The following is a 19602-nucleotide window of genomic DNA, read 5'->3' on the forward strand; positions in this document are numbered from 1 at the left end:
ATACCTGGCTAACATAAGTTTGTGTAGCTGGGCACCTAGTCTAATAATTTTTGTGGACTTACTCAAAGGACTTCAATAAAATGCTTATCAACAATAGTGTACAGTGACTTGAGTTGACAAAGCTAAAATTATGATAAACAAGTGGGGCTTAATCTAAAACTGCACACACATTTATTTTACATATTAAGATATGTATCTGTCTGGCATCTGTCAGAAAGTCCATTCCCTGTATTCAATACAATCAGGCTTTCTAAAACAAAACCTAGATGGACAAATCTATGAATGTGCAATGATTGACTCCCACTCCCAGCACTGTCTATTGACTGCACCACATGGTTCTTTTACTCTTAGTGGCATGTTGTTGTGAGGGCAAAACCTGCCAGCTAACCCTGACAATGGGTGTCCAGGCTCCACTGTCAGGGATTCCATACAGGGTAGTGATGTTTTTGTGTTCAAATCACAGAAAGTTGTACAGCACCCCCTTGGGAGCCCTTGCAGTATGCAAGACTTCACTCTGCAAATCGACATGCTTGCCAGGTTAACGGGTTCACTGATAGCTAGATTACCGTAGTGGGTGCATATAGCGCTAGGGTGGTTCTGTCCCCGTTTGCTCCACTCGCCAACCCGTCCACAAGACATTTATTTGCTGAATTGGCGGCCCAGCCAAGGACTATCCCAGCTTCTCCCTTCTTTTTGCAGCCACATTTTGCATCTGTTTTCACAACAATAATTTCTTGTACAGTTTACTGCTTCATAAGTCCATAGACTTGGCCTGTAAAAAAGAACGGGTGGGCTGAATGATTAAATGCAGGGAATGAGCAATCAGTCGTTTATGTTGTTTAATCTTGGCATTGTAAAAAGGAGGAAAAAAATAGTTAAGGATGGATGTGTATAGAGAACTTTTTCTCAAACAGCGGAAATAAAGTTCAAATAACATTTAAATTTCACAATGTAAAATATTTGTACATAATGTGAATTTCTGGGTGTGCAGTTTAAGAGACATTGAACTCAGTGCTCCGGTGTTACACATTTCTGAATTTTGATACACAACTTATTTCTCAAATTTAAACAATTTGAATGCAATAGTTAGAGGAATTTTAGAGATGATTTGGCAAACTAGGAAGATCAGGTTTTTGAATTATTTTGCTTTTTTAATCTCTTTCTCTTTTGCATTTGACCAGTGGAAATTATTTCTGTATCAGAATGAAGTGGGCCTTAATTTTTAAAAAATTCTAATTTTGTATGTTGCTCCCATTACAGGGCGGGTGGAACCTGTGGACTTGAGCAAACTGAATGAGATTGAGGATACTTTGAACACTGCCAAAAACCAGATGAGGGACAACGATTTGGACCGGAAAGTCTCCGATCTGGAGAAGGCTGCTGAAAAGCAAGCCAGTGCCATCAATGAATATGACAGGGACATTAACACCATTAGGAAAGACATTAGCAATTTAGAGGACATCAAGAAGACCTTACCAACTGGCTGTTTCAACACTCCGTCCATTGAAAAACCCTAAGGATGTGCTAAAGGCAGGGGGCGTTCCCTCAATGACTGGTGGAGCAGTTCTTTTGGCTGTGGAGTGCCTTAATTCCTAGGTTACCTTCTTCAGGACCCCCACCTCATCTCCCACACAGCTATCAGTTCTTTCTTTCCCAATTCAAGGGAGAAAATTGCAAGTTTCTGAATGAACGCAAATTAAATATCCAGTCTTTGGGCATCAGAAGGGTTTAAAGATATGAAATGTATACACTTCCTTGCTCAAAACACTCCATTTTCTCCTCTTCTCCCAGAAAAGACTCCCCTTTGATTTGCATAATGATGTGAAATATTATGGACTGTTTTGCTGAATTACAGAAAGGGCTATGAGAACTGATACATAGTGGGGGCAGTCACAGGCTTCTCCTTTTTTCATCCCCCATCTCTCTCTCCCGTACCCCATCTCACAATTTCTCTGTTCTTTTTGTTTCTATGAAGGAAAGGGTTTGGCTACCAAAGTATTAAATTGTAATGGCCAGTATAGCTACAGTTTGTAAGAAACACTGATGGCCTTCAGAATCAGAAAAGAAGAAGAAAAAGTCAACTTAATTCATATATTAGTGGCCAATTAAACTACCACTTTGGTAGCCAGCTGCCAATTTTAAAGAAACTTTCTAGAGTGCAATATGTATATGTATATCTTGATTCTGAGAAACAGTTTCTCAGAAATGCTTTGGGGGAGTCATGAGGAAGGAGGGGTGTGTTAGGTCTCCATGGTGCTATACCTTGGCCTGCCTTCGACTTCTGAGAACACAGGCAGAAATTTTAATTCTTCAAGATGGAAGAATCTACTTGTGATCAGAATTGTTCCTGTCACCAGCCAGTCACTAGTAATATTCAAGAGGTATCTTCCAGGGACAGATAATTTAATATCAACAGATTCTGTCTTTCTCTCTTGGGGGTGGAGGAAGCCCCTGAATCAGACTCTTTCTTTTCTTCCCTTTTTTGAAAGAAACATCCACTATCCAGAGAGTACTTTTTTTTTTTTTGCTAGGCTCGCCTGTGAAATTTGAAGTCAACATAATCCTCTCTGGTAGAAAATAAACTCGAATGTTTGCAGAGTTCTCTTTCTGCAGGATGAATCATATCATTTTGCCATGGTAGGTTTACCTCTTGTGTAAAAGAGGAGTAATCACAAAATATAGCTGACCCATCTTTCTAGGAAAAATAATTGGTCAGGCCTAATTCTAGGGGTAAATAACTCCCAAGAGTTCACAGTATTTACTAACTGAGCTGGTGGTTGCTTGGTATGAATTTCTGCCCTGCTCAGAATCCCCCCTCTCCCACTTTGAATATGCTTCCTTGTGGGGAGAAGATACCTCCTTCCACGTTGTCTCTCCCTTTTAATCCTGAACTGGAGGAAATTATCTGCCTCTGCAGTTTCCTCAAGAGAGAGGTCTGATGCTTCCACCCCCTGCCTTTGAGATCTGCATATACCCACCCTGAAACACTATGCAACTTTGTACGTTTGCGTAGAGGGGAAGAAATTTATTATCTGACACACACACTGGTGCTATTAATTATTTCAAATTTATATTTTTGTGTGAATGTGGGATTTTGTGTCTTTTTTTATCATGGTTATAGTGTGAGGAAAAGTCTGTTTCTCTCTCTCTTGCCCCTCTCCAGCCTTCCCCCCTGTAAATATGTGTGGCCTTGCTTCCCGAGTGGCCCTCTTCTCTCACTGCTTCCTCTTCACCGCCACACTGCCCTCATCCTCTCCTCCAGGTTATGATTCCTCTGGCAGTGAGGGGCAGGGTGGGCGAGGGGCAGGTGTTTTCTCTGCCCATCCTCACCTCTGCACTCGTACTGGTAGTTAATAGTGTTCCATATCTGCCTTGCCAGCTGAGAGGCAAGTTGCCCTCCTCCTCTTCTAAAGCCACGTGACACCTAAAGGAGTCAGAGGGGTGTAGCTCACGATGCCTTAGGCCATTTTGGGTGATGCTTTGCCCTGGGAGACTCTCTCTGGGCTGAAATGGGGAGCAGGCCTCCAACTTGTGGGCCTCCTCTGCACCACACCTCCTTCCTCCACCGTGAGCAGAAATGGGAGAAGCGGAAAATCACCCATTTGGGCAGATCCAGAGTTCTCTCAGCGGACAGGAAGGAGACCCACAGGCCTGAGGCCTCCTCCCCAGGTCTCCTGCTTGGGGGTGAAGGCATCACCCAAACTGGCCCTTTGTTTGTGGTCTTGATATTATGAATGGTTATAGGCTTCCTGCTGGCTTTGAAGAGGAAATGCGACTTGGGCCTACTTCTTACCCAGGTGGTTTAACCTAGGTCTGAGCTGGTACCATTTCTCCATGCAGTTTGGTTTTTGTTTTTCAAGAGAAAAACCTTTCTCTCAGACATGGCTAGTTGTCTACACGTAGGGAAATTAAGGAACATTCAGTCATGGGAGCCATTTACTGAAGGGGTGCCAGCTGGCCACATACTTTCCACCGCAGTAAGCGCTAGACCATTACTGTAGATTCAGTAGCAGGTCTCTATGAATACAGGCAGGCAAAATCCCCTTGGCCTTGGTTTTTACAGGGCCAGAGAGAGAAGTTCCAGCCAGATCTTAATTTTATCCAAGCAACTTCTTCAACAGTTTACATAAAGCCGACTTGCATGCATACAGGCAAACAGAACCAAAAGCCATGAACTGGAAATGGCTTTTTGCTGTGTCATGTCGCACTTGACTAGAAGGGGATGATTACAGTTTGTAGTGTGTTTCTAGTCCTTTCCTTGCCTTTCTAGTATTTCCCCCCTTTTCTCTTAAACAGGTTTTAACAGATTTTTTTTTATTTTTAAATAAATAAATAAAAAGGCCTTTATAAGAATTTACGAATATTGCGTTAACAGCTATTATCACGTTTGTATAGGTCCAAGTTATTTCTTTGCATAACAAAACGATGCAACAGCTGTTCACGGGAGACACCTGCTGAAGAGTTCCCTTCATTTTATTTTTTATTCTCAACTGTGAGCACCTCAAAAAGTGCCTTCACTCCAGTTTTAGACTTAAATCTGTGGTCTTGCTGTCTGGGGGCAGTGAACAAAAACAACAAAAATGCAACACTTGGCAGTTTTATGTATAAAACAGTATTTCTTATTTATAATAAAGACTGAATATTTGTAACCCCTCATATGCTGGGTTCTTGAGTATTTACTGTATGTGTGTGTGTGTGTGTGTGTGTGAGAGAGAGAGAGAGAGAGAGAGAGAGAGAGAGAGCGCACATGCACCAGCTGTCCAAATATATTTGCTTTTCCTATCGGATTTGAATATGGGGGTGGAACGGTCTCATTTTACCTTACCACCTTTTTGTGGAAGGAAACCTGAGCTAAAAAGGATTTTAGCATGGAACTTCATCCAATTTCTAAATGGCTTCAAGATTTAATTTCACATTTTGAAAATATCCCCCTCTGTAGTGGCTAAAATGCTCACTTCTAGAGACTTCTCAAATAACTGGAGTGACTGATTCACCATGACCTCTAAAACTTTTTCCTGGGTATCATTTATATTTTATTAAGAAAATTTCATTTATAAGAAGATAAGATTGAGGAAAAAGAAAAAAGTGGGTGAGAATTTTAAAAAGAAACAATACTGGGTAACCATAACCAGCTCAGACTCCACCGGCATATATTTGATAGGAATCTTTTACCACAGTGTTCACATCATTGTGCAGTTCTTAACACTGAATCTCATCTCTCATTGGCTATTCACCTAGCTTAGATCATTTTGGATCTGTTCACAGTCTGCTTTAGAATGTGTCATCCTAAATAACTCCAAATTATCTAAGAACTCATTCCTTACCTCTAACACAGGGTTTATGAATAAGTTGCAATACAGATCCTTGAGAAATCCCACTATTTCCTTCCCTTCACTTGTCAAAAGTTGGTCACTTAGTCCTACCCATTACTTTTGTGAAAGGCAATGTCCTCTCATTCTGTGGCTGCTAAATTTACTTAACGAGTCCAATAAGAGTCCTTCCCGTAAAATTCCTACTTGGACAGGATTGGGCACAACAGCTGAACAATATGGATCCAAGCAGAGCCAGGCTTTTCAAAGTTGCAGCTGTGTTAAGAAATTACCAATTATTATTTTACACTTTTTTGAGCTCCTCCTGAACTGTTAGAATTTCAGTCCTCCCCTGGGGAATATTTAGAAAATTAGCCTCCCCAATTTTGCCATCTATGAATGCAATTGTGGGTCTAGTTTAATGCTGTTGGTTTTTCTTCCTTACAGTTCCCTTCTCTTAGCCCATTGCTCCCTTCATCCCCTAAAAGAGTGTTATTCAACATGACATGAGCCAGAATTTCTCTTAAAATATTTCTTTCTGAGGAAAAAGCTGTTGAAGAATTTCAGCTCCCCTTCCCAAGCTGTCGCCCAGTTAACAGCATCATTATAATCAAAATGTGATCCTTTGATTAATTGAACTGACGAAGCTCTGTGGCCTTACTGAAAACATTTGTGCCTGCTGGAGAATTAATTTTAGCGATGATTATCTTGCTTGCTTTACATGAGCAGATGATGGGGTAGTTTTACCCCAGAAAGAACTTCATTCTCACCCACAACCACAAAACCTTTGTCTAGACCTGCTGGAGTGTGTTATGAAAATAGTGTTTGTATAATGCACTCTTGGTTAAAAGCTCATTCGGCAGCTCAGGAGTTGACAAAATCCCTCTCCGTATTAATCAGGAAATGCTAGGAATGTCATCAAGGAATTCCATTGCTGCTCCCTTCCTGACAGTTACAACAAAGAGGCTAAAAGGGTCGAGTAAAAGAAAAGAAAATTGAATGTGTATGCAGAGGGGCAAATAAATTCTTTCATCTTGAGAGGGAAGGAAGGAGGGGTCCGTTCTGCAGGAAGGGGCAGCAGACTGGACAGGCCAGATGTGACTGTGTGTTCCCTGCCTTGCTGACACCTCAGCCACAGTCTCGCCAGGTATGCATCACCTAGCTTGCTCAACGGAACTGAGCAGCAGGGTGTGGCCCTTCACTGATCTGCCGCAGCCCTGCAGGGTGTGGAATTTTATTTTAACCTAAGCTTCAGGGAAGGAGTGCTTGAGACAACTTTATCTGAGTGGAGAGGTAGTCACCGACTAGGTAGTGATAGCTTCCAGGCAAAAGTATTTTTAGCCACAGCTTGTAATCTGCTTCTACTGCCTCTTTGGTCCCACAGCAACAGTATTTACACTTTTTAATACTGTCACGCACCTTCTTTATCTGTTAGGCATTTCCTGCATCAGCGGTAGCTAAGCTGTGGCCCTCCACATAGTGCTGGACTGCCATTTGTTTCATCTACAACTGTTGCCATGCTGGCTGGTGGACTATTGCAGAATTGTAGGGCACCAACATCTGGCAAGGGACAAGTTATTACATGGAGAGTATTTCCACTTGAGAAGAACACATTAATCCTGCAAGAATCCTTTCTGATCATTCAAACATTCAAAGCGCTTATCAGCTTGTATGTATGTCATCCCAGTAGGCCTTAGAATGGCCTTGTAAAGTAGATTCATATTATCATCCAATGTTGCAGATTTTGGGGATAGGAGATGACACAGTGGTTTGCATGTCATGTTGGGAGAAGTCACACTTAGCTGCAGCTTTCCAGGGCAGGAAAGTAATGTACATTCTATGAAATTATAGTTTGTTGTTGAGTTTTTTTGCCAAAGTTGTCAAGCTTTTTTGTTGTTGTGGAAAATCGGGGGGGGGGGGCAGTGCTTAGCTGAACTTGTCTTTCTGGTAGCCCCACGACTCTGGAACTCATTGTCAGCTGACCTCCAAAAAGTTACCTCACACCAGTTTCCCCCCAAAAGATCTTGAAGGCCCATCTATTTCAGACGGCATGCACACGGGTTCTTTGGGGCATGTGCTTTTGTGAAGCTGAAGGCTTAATGCAATTTATGATTACATTTATCAATGTTGTAGGGGTTATTTTTCTTTTAGAAGTTATATTTTTCCATCTGTGTCCATATTAAAGTCTCTACTATGATCACATATTAGACCAATATCCCATTTGTTCATATCCAGTCCATCTATTTGGTTCCATTTCTTACTGTATTCCACTTCCTGTTGGAGTATTCCATTTTGATTTTCCATTACATATCCATAAGTTCATGTCCAGTTCTGCATATCCAGTTCCATATCCTGTTGCATCCCATTTCCTCTTGTTTTTACAATGGTATCCTGATCTCTTCCACTTTCATTTTTTCTCATCTATTTCTAGAGGAAATAAGGTAAAGGTAAAGGACCCCTGACAGTTAAGTCCAGTCGTGAATGACTCTGGGATTGCGGCGCTCATCTCGCTTTACTGGCGGAGAGAGCCGACGTACAGCTTCCGGGTCATGTGGCCAGCATGAATAAGCTGCTTCTGGCAAAACCAGAGCAGTGCACGGAAACATCATTTACCTTCTCACCGGAGGGGTACCTATTTATCTACTTGCACTTTGATGTGCTTTCGAACTGCTAGGATGGCAGGAGCTGGGACCGAGCAACAGGAGCTCACCCCGTCATGGGGATTTGAACTGCCGACCTTCTGACCGGCAAGCTCTAGGCTCAGTGGTTTAGACCACATTGCCACCTGCGTCCCTACCAGAGGAAATACCATAGCTTTAGTAGCAACGTTCTTTGCGTACGTTCCAGATTGTAAGCAGAATCCTTTCTGTCTGCTAAAGCGAAAGAAAGACCAGGACTGAAATCCCAAAGCTTTTTTTCCTTTCAGCTCTACCAACACCCTATCCAGATATATCTCCAAATCATCATTTGTAATCTTATCTTCTACGTCTCCTCCAAATCCTTGAATGGAGATCATTTCCAATTCCATTTCCACATAGACATCTGATTCCTTCAGTTTGCTTATTTCTTGATTCTGTCCTGCCACTTTTCATCAGTTTGTTCTGGAGTCTCTGTGCATGCTTCATTTCCATTTTTAACTTCATAAGCCTGTTTCTTCTCTAGCTTATTATTCCCATCGTTATCTTCATCCTCATAAAACATTGTTCTGAACATTTTTAGCTCTTCAACAGACACCTGTCTATGGGACCATTGTTTTAATTTTGTGTTTGCCCAGAAACGCGAAACTGTTTGCTGCTGCCCATCTCTACTGCCTCAGTCTTCTACTGCCTGGTATTGCCATGACCTGGAGGCAAAGGACCTGACAAACCGTAGCAAAGCATGGTGATGATCTCACCCCATGCTTTTTCTGAGCCTCCCAGCAGTGAGCAACCACAGAACATTACGCTGTCTGAACCAGCATCATCAGCTTAAGGCCAAGGAAACTGCCAGACAGCTCAAGAGATTATGAGAAACACCTGAGCTTTAATTACCTACAATTAGAGTTTGGAATCAGAGGCAGTAAGCTAGGAGATAAGAAAGGCCTTGTACTTATGTCACTTTTAAGTAAGTTCTGAACTCCATATCCCTATATGCATATGTGTGGGTCGTCCCCCCACTAATGTTTTATCACCAAACAAGCAGCTTAGGAAGGAGTTCCTGTTAAGGATGAGCCAAACAGAAAGGCAACAAAGTGCCCTGCTTCCTCAACCTCTTAGCAAGCATTGTTATCAATGTATGTGGATAGAGGTGCTCTGATAGACATGATGTACTGAAACTGGCATAAAGCTTTGACAATGTCCATTGCCAAACAAACTTTGCAGCCATGGGGAAAGTAGACAGTTCCTCTTCTGAGTGGGTAGCTAATTAAAAAACAGGAAGCAGTGGTTAAGAGGGATGGTGCACAGTTTTTACAACAGAGGAAACTAAATTCTGGATTTCCTAAGGACTTTTACTGGAAGCAGGGACCATAATTTTTTCACAAATACCTCGAGAGTGGCACCAAGTGTGAGCAATTAACTAGAAGCTACGGGAGATCTTGAACACATGTCACTGAATGTTTGCAGAGGACATCAAAATTATTCAGGATGGTGCATCTCAAAGCAAAATTTGAAGAGATCCTAACTGATTTCTCTAAAATTGGTGAATGGATAAGAAAAATGGCAGGTGAGAGTCAATTGATCTGATTAACAGTAGATGTTTTCAGACTTATTCAGTGGGACCACAGAGTTTCTCAGAAGCTTACCAGGATGGCTTCTATTAGAAAACCAAGAATAGTGGATAAGCTTCTGTACCACACTTGGTCTCCCCAACACTACACAGCCATGGGAGAATGTTTGGTGTGTTCAACATGGCATCCTCAGCTTATGCACAATTAATGGTGAGGCGCACTGTTCCTAGTCAGCTGTGCCCTGTGTGAAAAACTGCTTGTGGTCTATAGGAAAAGCTCCAGGATTCTCTGCAGCACACAAAGCTCAGTAGGATAAATCACTTTTTATATGAAAAGCAGGAAGTTTAAAGACCACTGAGCTAAAGCAAATAACACCTCCTGAACGGTATTTTGTCTGCTTGAGTTTGATGCAAAATATGAGCTGCTTTGTTTGTAGAAGGCTGGTGTTGGGTATAGAGTTGTGAGTATAGTAAATTCAGTTAACCTGAATTTAAACATGTACATTCCAGAATACTTTAATCAGGATGAAGTCTTAGCTCATCTTCACATCTGTTCCTCTTTTTCATCATAGATTCAAAATATGTCAGACATAAAGCAGTCCCTCTCAAGCTGTTTTGATTTGTGTGTTTCTGGGTGTTGCTAAAGTAATAGTAATAATTATAATGCTAACAAATTCTTTGCAAGTATTCTAATTGGGCTAAGGTGAGTGGAAACATGCCCATTTCATTCCAGAACGTGGCACAGGTTTAACAAAAGTGGTGTTACCTGAGGGTAAAACCAGCTACTTAATGAAGTTGTGTTTTACATTAATGAGTTTACAGAACAAGCCCTACGGTGAGTCTGGCCTTGGGCTTGCCCTGTAAGCGATTTTAATGCGGAAGATCAATAATTAAATTGTTCTTTCTGTCCTCCTGCCACCCATCCCACTCCCTCTTGGCCTGCTGCCAGGGGCTTTGGCTGCTGTGTTCTGCAGAGATCCGCCCCTACGAATGGCTAAGAAGAAACTGTTAAGTGTCTCCCTGAACTGTACATGGGCTGGGCCCTCTTTTTTTATTTTTTTTTTATTTGCAAGGTGAGTCAGACTGAAGGCAAGTTCTCTTATTCCTGTCTAGAGTGATTCAGGCAGAGGAGGTGATAAAAAGCACCTGGAACAAGAAACGGAGGCCCGGGTGGAATTGTCCGCAGCTGCACGTCCACCACCACACAGCTTTGTCCCTTGATCTTGAGGCTTTTGCTTGGAAGAGTTGGATCTGAGCACTTTCTGGACAACACAGCCCTCCAAACTTCCCTGGAATGCCTCAGCACTGGCTGGTGACTGTCAGTTGCCTTGCAATCACTCTCCTCCTCCCATCAGCTGTTGGCATTCAAAGAAGAGAAGGTGAGGCAAACGAGCGTGAAATCTTTCCACTTTAGTTTTTGGAAGTGGGCTTCATTTTGCAGTCTTCTGTCTCTCCCTGGCACTTGTTTTTGTGTCAGGTGCACCATGGGCCAGCTGCTGAGCAACCCCTTGTTGTGTGAGAGAAGTAGCTAAGCTGAAGACTCTTTCTCTTTATGAGCATGTGGAATGTCTTGGGAACTGGGCAGTAACGTTTTCAGCATGTGAGCAGTAATGGAGGATGGGACCAGATCTTCATCATCTAAGCTTCCTTCCTTAGGTCTGGCCCGTGTTTCTCCTCCAAAACCTTCTAGTTAGAGGTAGATGGTGAAGCGCACACCGGGGTCGCCTAGCAACTGCAAGCTTGCTCATGTATTATCTGTATCCTGATTGGGTGTCTGGGCTGAGATATGGTCACACCCGGTAATCGGTCAGTGATGGGGACAAATGTCCTATCAGTCTAGTGGATAAGTCCTCTATAGGTCTTTTAGTAAGAAGGTGACAAGTGGATGAATGTTGATCCCCAGTAAATTTAGATTCATTCAGGGACTTTTGAAAATGCTGTCCTTAGTGTTTTACTTCAATCTCCAGATGGAATATACATTCAAATGAGACATGTTTCTTCCAATACTTTTTATATGCTTCCTAGGGCAATGGGGAGGGGCTTTGGTTCAGTAGTAGAACATCTGCTTTGCATACAGAAGATATTGAGTTTCATTCCTTAGCATCTCCAGGCATGATTGGGAATGTCTCCAGTCTAAAATCCTGAAGAGTGAAAAGAGCTAGATAGAGCAACGGTCTTACTCTATATAAGGCAGTTGTTGCAATGGAAGAAACTGAGGGTGGGGATGGTCATTTTTAAAATAATTGTTTTACTAAATTGTTTTAGATCTTGAGCTAGAAACAGAAATTCAGCTTTCAAAGTATATACAGTACATCATGCAAGTATATACGGTCCCTGTGTGCACTTGATCAACAGTGTTGGTGTTAATTCTTCACTTTTTGACATTAGCAGGGTGGTTTCTATGATGTAATTCTCTCAGCATATCTACCAGCGTCTTCTAATTCTATGCATTTGACACTTTTCATAAACTCACTGTGGCTAACATGTCAGAGTTCTTAACTTGGATTTAGTACCACTCATATGTTTGGCCACACATTTATATCAGTTTTACACCAGTGTTCCTATGGTGCCTTCCCTTAAGGAATCCTGTGAATTGTAGTTTGAAGAGATTGATGAGAATTTCTTATAAATCCCCAAACATTCATATATAGCCATGTAGAGAACAAGAATGAAGACAACTATAATTTGTTATATATAACAATTGTTTATAGACAAGGGGTGATTCCACACTAGATGTTTCAGTGTGGGACCGCCACGCTCTATTCATTCACTTTCTATTTCATTCATTCATTTTATTTGTATACCTCTTTTCAACACCCTGGGAATGGCTTCATTCTAAACCAGGTGAGAGTAGCCAAGGGGTCTCAAATCCCCAGTGAGCTAGGGACTTCCCCTCCATGCAAAGACAGGCTCCGGTGGATTGAGTGGACAAGACTAATAGCGCCTCCAGCAGTCAAGAAGGTGGTTTCTGCATGGGCTGTGTAGAGGGAAGTGAGCAAATGGGGCACATCCACCTAGGAGAAAGAAAACTCTGACCTTCAACCTCTGCTGCTTTGCGGGATATTTTTGGAAGAAGAAAAGGCTAAGGAGTAAACTATGGTTACCAGATGTCCCCGTTTCCTGGGGACAATCCCCGGATTTACAAATCTGTCCCTGGACAAAATACGTCCCTGGAATGTCCCCGGATTTCATATAATGTCCCCGGATTTATATTTTAAGTGTTGTAGATTTATTAGTAGGGAATGAATGTTGCATGATTGGTTCAACGGCACAAGACACAACATATAGGGACTTCCAGCAAGGCAAAATGGCGGGTGCCACGGCAGCGAGCAGCTTCTGAAGCCAGCCAGAGCCAACTGCACTATCAGGCTGGCTCTGGGCTGCTAAGACTGCCGCTGCCACTGCTGAGGGGGAACCGGGGATGCCCAGCATGTCAACTGGGGGAACCGCTGACACACACACCCCATGACCCAAATCGAGCTGGGAGCGAGAGTGTCCGGCCACCTGGCCGACTGCCCAGTGGCGCTCCGGAGACGACACAGGGAGAAGGAGGAAAGGAGAAGGAGAAGGGAGAGAGAGAGAGAGAGAGAGAGAGAGAGAGAGAGAGAGAGAGAGGAAGGAGAAAAAAAGTGGGGAGCCCTGACCTTGCCACGCTGCCGCCGCCACCACCACTGAAGAAGAGAGGTAGCAGAGCACCGGGAGGGCAAGGACACATGGCCGAGCCCAGGCTCAACCGAGCCTACTCCATGGCAGGTAGCGCTCCAAGAGATCATGCCGGGGCCCAGAGGAAGGCCACGTGACAGAGGAGACCCAGAAGAGAAGATATTACTTCTTAATTAAAAAAAAAAAAAGATTATTATTTTTTTTGTTTAAAAAAATTTAAAACTTTTGTCCCCAGATTATTTGAAAAAAATCTGGTAACCTTAGAGTAAACCCTCCACAAATCTGGAGTGGAGTCCCTAAGACTGGCACTTTGCACCCCTCCTTCCAGCAACTCCTGGAGTCCAACATCTTGCTCTGCTTTCCTCCGGACCACATCAGCGAGGCTGAGAGGGGGATCTTGTCATCTGGGCAGCCCAAGACCTCCACACACACTGCCTAGGCTTGCATCCTGGGGAAGTCACTTCAGTGCTGGTAACTCAGTGGTTTGACGTCACCCCCAGAGGCACACTCCATTATCTCTTGAGATAGCCAGATGCTAACAACATACATGGCACATACATGTGCAAATCTACGCACACACATCCATACACAGCTGCCACAGGAAAAAATAGATCTCAGGGGAGAGGGAATTATAACCAACACTGAACTCGTAGAGCATGAGGAATCATAGATGCCAGTTATTATTATTATCCCAAATGTAGATGTTTATCTAGCCCACATGGCACCATCCATGGTAAAGAGGGAAGTATCAGCCTTGGGAAGACCTCAAGGTTTGCAGAAGTGCAAAAAATATTTAGGGGAAAAATTAATATATTTAGCAATGGTAATGTGAGGATGGAGTACAATCCAACCCAGTGAAGAGTGAACTTTCTGTGCGGTTACAGAACACTGACTTCTTTTGTGTTCTAGAGTTGGAATGTTTGCAAATGGGAGGTCTAAGATGACCAATCTGGACAGGGAACACAGACCCTTTGTGTCCCTATTTTCCAGAGACAGTCCTGGATTTAGAGAAGCCATCCTGGTTTCTGATTTGGTCCTGGAATGTCCTGCTTTTTCTTAGGACATCACTATTTTCATCAGAGAAATGTTGGAGGGTATGGTAGGATGTCCCTGTTTTCATCAGAGGGTATGGAGTTATGTAACCCCTGAGCCAAGGAGATAACTATACAACCTTTAGAAGACATCTGAAGACAGCCCTCTATAGTTTTATTATGTTTTTATATACATGTTGGAAGCCGCCAAGAGTGGCTGGGGCACCCCCATCAGATGAGCGGGGTAAAAATGACAAGGTATGGTCATTTTGTATGGTTGCATGTCCCTATTTTCATCAGAGAAATTTTGGAGGGAATGGGAGCAAGCTCTTGAACCAAAAGGCAGAGAAAACAGGTGTGAATAGGAAGGAGTGGAAAAGGGGACAGAATAAGGGGCTTAATGCTTAATATTATCTAAACCCGTTATGTATATTTATGCACTAGGAAAGAACCTTGAAATGACAGGAGTTACCTTTTCTTTTTGCCCACCCAACACAAACAAAGGAGCTTGTGACCACCTTCAGTTGTTTTACTACATCAAAATTCAGTTGGTTTAAGTTCGGATGTTCCAGGTGCACTGAGGTGAAAGTAGCACTAAATAACAGCCTGCTTGTGTCTGACATCTTTGGCTTTGACAGCTTCAGGTCTATAAATGCATCAGTCCTTCTCACTGAATGAGCAGAAGGGAAAGCACTGACCCCAGAACACTGCCCCGCATTAAAAAATGGAAGGTAAAAAAGGCAGCATTCCCACTTGCCTGCCAAGATGTTTAGTGCCTTAGTAGCAATGTGGGAAGCTGACGGTGTAGTACCCAATTCATCTTTCCACAATATCCCCAAAAAGGGGGGGGGGGGAATAAGGCAAGTTCCTTTACATCTTACTTCAGAAGGCTCTTTTCCCATAGCGGAGCAGGCATGGCTGATCCCCTTCTTTTGGAGCTTGGCTGCAAGGCCTGAGAACAAAATGGTTCTCCCTCATTCCACATACAGAAGCCAAGCATACTGGCAGTTGCATCTTACTTCAGTCTTAGTTCTTAGTCTTAGTGCAGCACTGGAGGCAGGACAGTGTCATCTGCTGCACCTGAGGGCAGAGGGCTGGCTGAGGAGGTGCGGGTCACATCCAGCTCTGTCCTCCAACACATGGCTGCTGACCTGTCCCCTCCCAGCACCTGTAGCTTGCTTACCCTGCAATTTCTCTCAAATCCATCAGTTTATATTCACCTCATTCTGAGAGACCAGCAGGGAGGGGAGTCTGTCGCAGCAGCAGGGGGAGACACGTGTCTCTTCACCAGCCTGACTCCTCTCGGCCTCTCGGCCTCACTTCTCTCCTGCTCCACCTTCTGAGTCTGAAATTCCCTCCGCCACAGGCTCTTCTTGCTCACTAAGCCCTGTTACCCCTTCAGTTTCTGACACCTACCCCCCCCCCAGTCTTTCTTCTCTTTCTTCTCCATGTGACTGCTCATTGTTGTCCCACCACCACTCCCGGGGCTCTGAGCCTTCCTTCCCTTGGGGTTCCCCAGCTGGTTCCTCTGTGTCCAACCAGTCCCGGTCATATCTAAAGTTTTATTGTGAAAGCCCATCTCAGCACTGAGAATCTCATTCAGAAAAGCTATGTGAAGAAACTTCACAGGCATCAGCACTGGGAAGAAGTGTGACATTACCTTGTGTAAACACATGCAGTTACAGACACGCTTATCGTGATGTAATTGCCTCCAAAGAGGCTATGGACAGACACAAAGCATTGAGAAAACAGCAGCAGCAGCAGAATCAAGGCAAAACTGGATGATGTAATCTGTAAGCAAGTTGAGCTATTGGCTATGAAAATTGCTATGCGGTGCTAATTATATGTGTTGGTCAATCTAATCAGCAGTCATTGCCATATTAGGCTTTTTTAAGTTAGGAAAAATAAATGTGCAAACAGTGTCAAGTCTTTCTCTCACTGGGAGGGTAAACCTGTGTCTGAATTTCACCACTCCGGAAGAAAAGTGAAGACTCACAGGACTAAATGCTCTTTCATACAAAAGAATTCCTTCTACATAGGAAAATAACAGACGGTACTAGATAAGTGTAAAGAAGCCTTCAGTCATGGGATTCTCCGCATCTGCAGGCTGAATTGGTGCAACTCTTTCCCCCCACAATATATTTACCACCCCCTCAGTGAGAACTAAGATGCTGTGGTTTAAAGTGGTCTTTATATAAAATAGCAACTGAGACACAACATGAGAGTCAGTTAATTTAGATATGACACAGAATTTAACAAAGCAAGCTTTGCTATGGTTTAGCCTGACAGCTACATTTACGAAATGTGGTTTGTGATTGGCTGGCAAATCAGAAAGCTGGTTTTGAGCTGGCATTGCAAACCATGATTTTCTTATTTATGGCTTGGTGTGATGTCTGAATGGACTAATGCTGAACAGATTAATCTGTGATTAGTGCACTGCAAACCATCGTTTAGAATGCTGTCTGTGAACTTAGTCTATTTCTCCCTTAAACAGAAGGAAGACAAAGACCAGTGTTCTTTCTTGGTATTCGTTTAGGTTCAGTTATCATTACTTTTGCCTTAGGCATAAGCTTTGAAGCCAAAGTCCCCCTCTCCCCACACCAAATAACCACCTAGAGAGCATTTGTGTTCCACCAGCAAGTGGGGGAAGAGCTGCAGCAGATATTGATGTGGGGAGGGGGGTCTAGTTTCTCTGTCCTGCACTAGCCCACCACTGAAAGTCCCTCGCTCCAAACACTGCTTTTCCCTAACAGAAGTAGCCTTTGTGATTAAGTTGCAAACCTCTTCTTCACCCCCCCCCCCAGCTCCTAAGAAGGGAGAGAATCTCTGGTCCAGTCAGGGTGGAAGAATGAGGAGACATTTCCCCACTCTCACTTGCTGCCTTCCCAGTAAGAACTGTCTCACAGTAATTATTTAAGAAAACAATATGCATAGCCTGTTGGCATCTGTCTGTCTCAAGAGACAATGGAGTATGCTTCTGGGGGTGAAATCATACCACTGTGTTACCAGCCCTGGTGACCTCCCCGGGGCATAAGCCTGGGCAGTGTGTCTAGAGGTCCTGGGCCACCCAGATGACAAGGAACACCCCCCCCCATGTGGTCCAAAGGAAAGCAGAGCAATACATTTCACACCAGCTTGGCTGCAGGAGTTGCCAGAAGGAGGCATACAAGATGCCATCCAACTGACTTGGGGACTCCATTCCAGATTTGTGCAGGGTTTACTCCTTAGCCTTTTCTTCTCCCAAAAATATCCCATAAAGCAGCAGAGGTTTAAGGTCAGAGTTTTCTTTCTCCTAGATGGGCTCCCTTCCCAGGTGGATGAGCCTCCCCTGCTCCTCACTTCCCTCTACACAGCACATTTAGAAACTGCCTTCTTGACTGTTCGACCCATTGGTCTCACCCTCCCAATCCACTTTGCCTGCAGGGGAAGTCCCTAACTCACTGAGGGTTTGAGACCCATCAGCTACTCTCCCAAGGGGTATGACCTCTGGTGGGATACATGTCATGCTCTTTCTGGGGTAGTTTATCCACCTATAGTCTCCAGCCTGCACTCAGCTCTCACCTGTGGCTCCTTGCCGCTCTCAGCATGCAGCAGCGCTCACACTCCAGGAATACATAGCTATATGCTCCATAATTAAGGAAACATCTAGTTTGGCCCTCAGTAACCTTTGTAACGTAGACACTTGTCTCAATCACACACCACAGCTTTCAGTGTATGCCTAAAAAGGCAATGCCCTACTTGGGTTTAAGGTTTAAGAAGCCGCACCACGTCTTCCTGTCCTCTGAGTCATTTTGAGACATGCTGAGATGATTTGTTTTTTAAAAATAAAATGTGGAGGAACACACACCCAGAATTCCTTGCAGCATGCTATTTGGGCCTGAGGTACTGGGAAAGCAGGGAATGACCCACTTCTGCGGTGATGGGAGGGCTCCCACACAAGCTAACTTCAGGCGTGGCTAGATGGGGCATTGAAGGAGCCTGGGAAAGCAAAGGAGGCTGTTGACGGGCACATGGGCTGAGGCTCTGCCTGGGGGGCGGGGGGGGTGCTGATTAAATTCCAGGTGCTTCTGAGTGAGCGTTGAAGGGTATGAGATCAGCTCTACTTGGCTTGGCAGCCTTGGCAGACCCAGGATCCGGCTGATGCGTTGGAACCTCTCAGGTGCTCGGAATGCAAGTGTCGTGCCTGAACCTGATCGTATGTGTTGGCAGCCAAGCTGAGGATTAGCAGGAGCAGCTGTGGAGAGCAGCTCTTGCTGTTTCAGAGACTAGCAAAAGCACTGTAACAACCACAATAATTCTGCAAACTTTGTAGGTGACGGAGATGTGATTCTTAAGTATATGGTTCTCCGTAGTATTCATTACAAAGAGGTTGGCTATGAAAATTTCCCTCTGCTTTCTTCTGGGCTTGTTGGTACTCTGCACACAAACATGAGGGGGGGGGGGAGGCAATCTAAATCCCGTGCTTGGAAAACAGAAATTCAGTACTGAAAATAAACCACATTAATAAAATGTTGGTAGATTTGTTTATTTTGCAACTCCTCCTCAAAATTCACCTTAACGCCTTAGGGCACAGCTACACTGCCAACCTGTACTGGTTTATACTTGTTCATGTTTCATGGCTTCTCCCAAATAACTCTGGGAAACATAGTTTGGCCCGCCTGCAGCCTTCTAGCAGGCTTTGCAGCTCCGCCTTTCCTGGTACATTAACAGCCAGCCCAGAAGAGCCCAGAAGAGCTTGGGAAAGGAAATCCTTCAGGTACAGGTTAAACACTTTGCTTTCTAATGGTAGCTTCTCTCTGGGTTTGCTGCTGTTTTGTTCCTGGGGTCCAGATGTTATTATAGAGGGTCCTGAGTGTAGGAAGAGAGAGACATTCAAGTCCGTGAATTCTCCAAGGTCTAAAGATGGAATATCCATAGTGCCTGGGAGTCTCTCCTAGGGGAGCCATATTTTCCTTGTTACAGAGCAGGTCATGGGGCTCACTCTCCTTTCTTAGAGAAGTCCTGTCAATGGAAGAAACTGGGAAGCAAGTTGCTTGCCATAGAAACAGGGAGGCTTTTGATATGGGACTGAGGGAACACCTCCCCTGATGTTTCAGCATGAGAATCTTTTTAAATACAGTATAAATATAAAATTCATGTTCTGTTTTATTTTAACCCAGACTGATTAGTTCATATAGATTACAGCATTTTAAAACGTAGTCCTGCTGCAACAGCTATGGAGAATGACTCCATCGGTCCCCTGGCGCACTTTTCAAAGTACCAGAGTAGGCTGCAGACCCCTCCCCTCGTGGCACAGCTGCTTCTGGTTTTTCCCCCCTCATCAGCTACTTTCTCTTTCTGCTTCCAGGCCAAGACACTTTAAAGACTAACATATGTATTGGAACAGAGTCCCC

At 43.9% G+C, this 19602-nt stretch overlaps 2 protein-coding genes across 3 annotated transcripts in view; both read left to right on the forward strand.

The window, feature by feature from the left end:
- LAMC1 (laminin subunit gamma 1) overlaps positions 1-4656 on the forward strand; it is a 120065-nt gene extending 115409 nt beyond the window's left edge. Inside the window, exons 28-29 of one of the 2 annotated variants that reach the window (XR_014565522.1) lie at positions 1261-2641; positions 2683-4656. Coding sequence is in view for 1 of the 2 variants with exons in the window: in XM_083743736.1 (XP_083599862.1) it covers positions 1261-1517 (257 nt within the window). In the remaining variant the exon portion in view is untranslated. Of the gene's footprint in view, positions 1-1260 lie in introns of both variants that reach the window. The other variant, XM_083743736.1, reaches the window with a different exon arrangement.
- Positions 4657-10574: 5918 nt separating this feature from the next.
- Positions 10575-19602, forward strand: part of LAMC2 (laminin subunit gamma 2) — a 45535-nt gene continuing 36507 nt past the window's right edge. The window contains exon 1 of the mRNA XM_083743774.1: positions 10575-10894. Within this exon, the coding sequence (XP_083599900.1) occupies positions 10810-10894 (85 nt within the window). The 5' untranslated portion in view covers positions 10575-10809. The remainder of the gene's footprint in view (positions 10895-19602) is intronic.

The sequence above is a fragment of the Podarcis gaigeae genome (genome assembly GCF_964106915.1).
Source record: "Podarcis gaigeae genome assembly, chromosome: 6".
NCBI lineage: Eukaryota > Metazoa > Chordata > Lepidosauria > Squamata > Lacertidae > Podarcis > Podarcis gaigeae.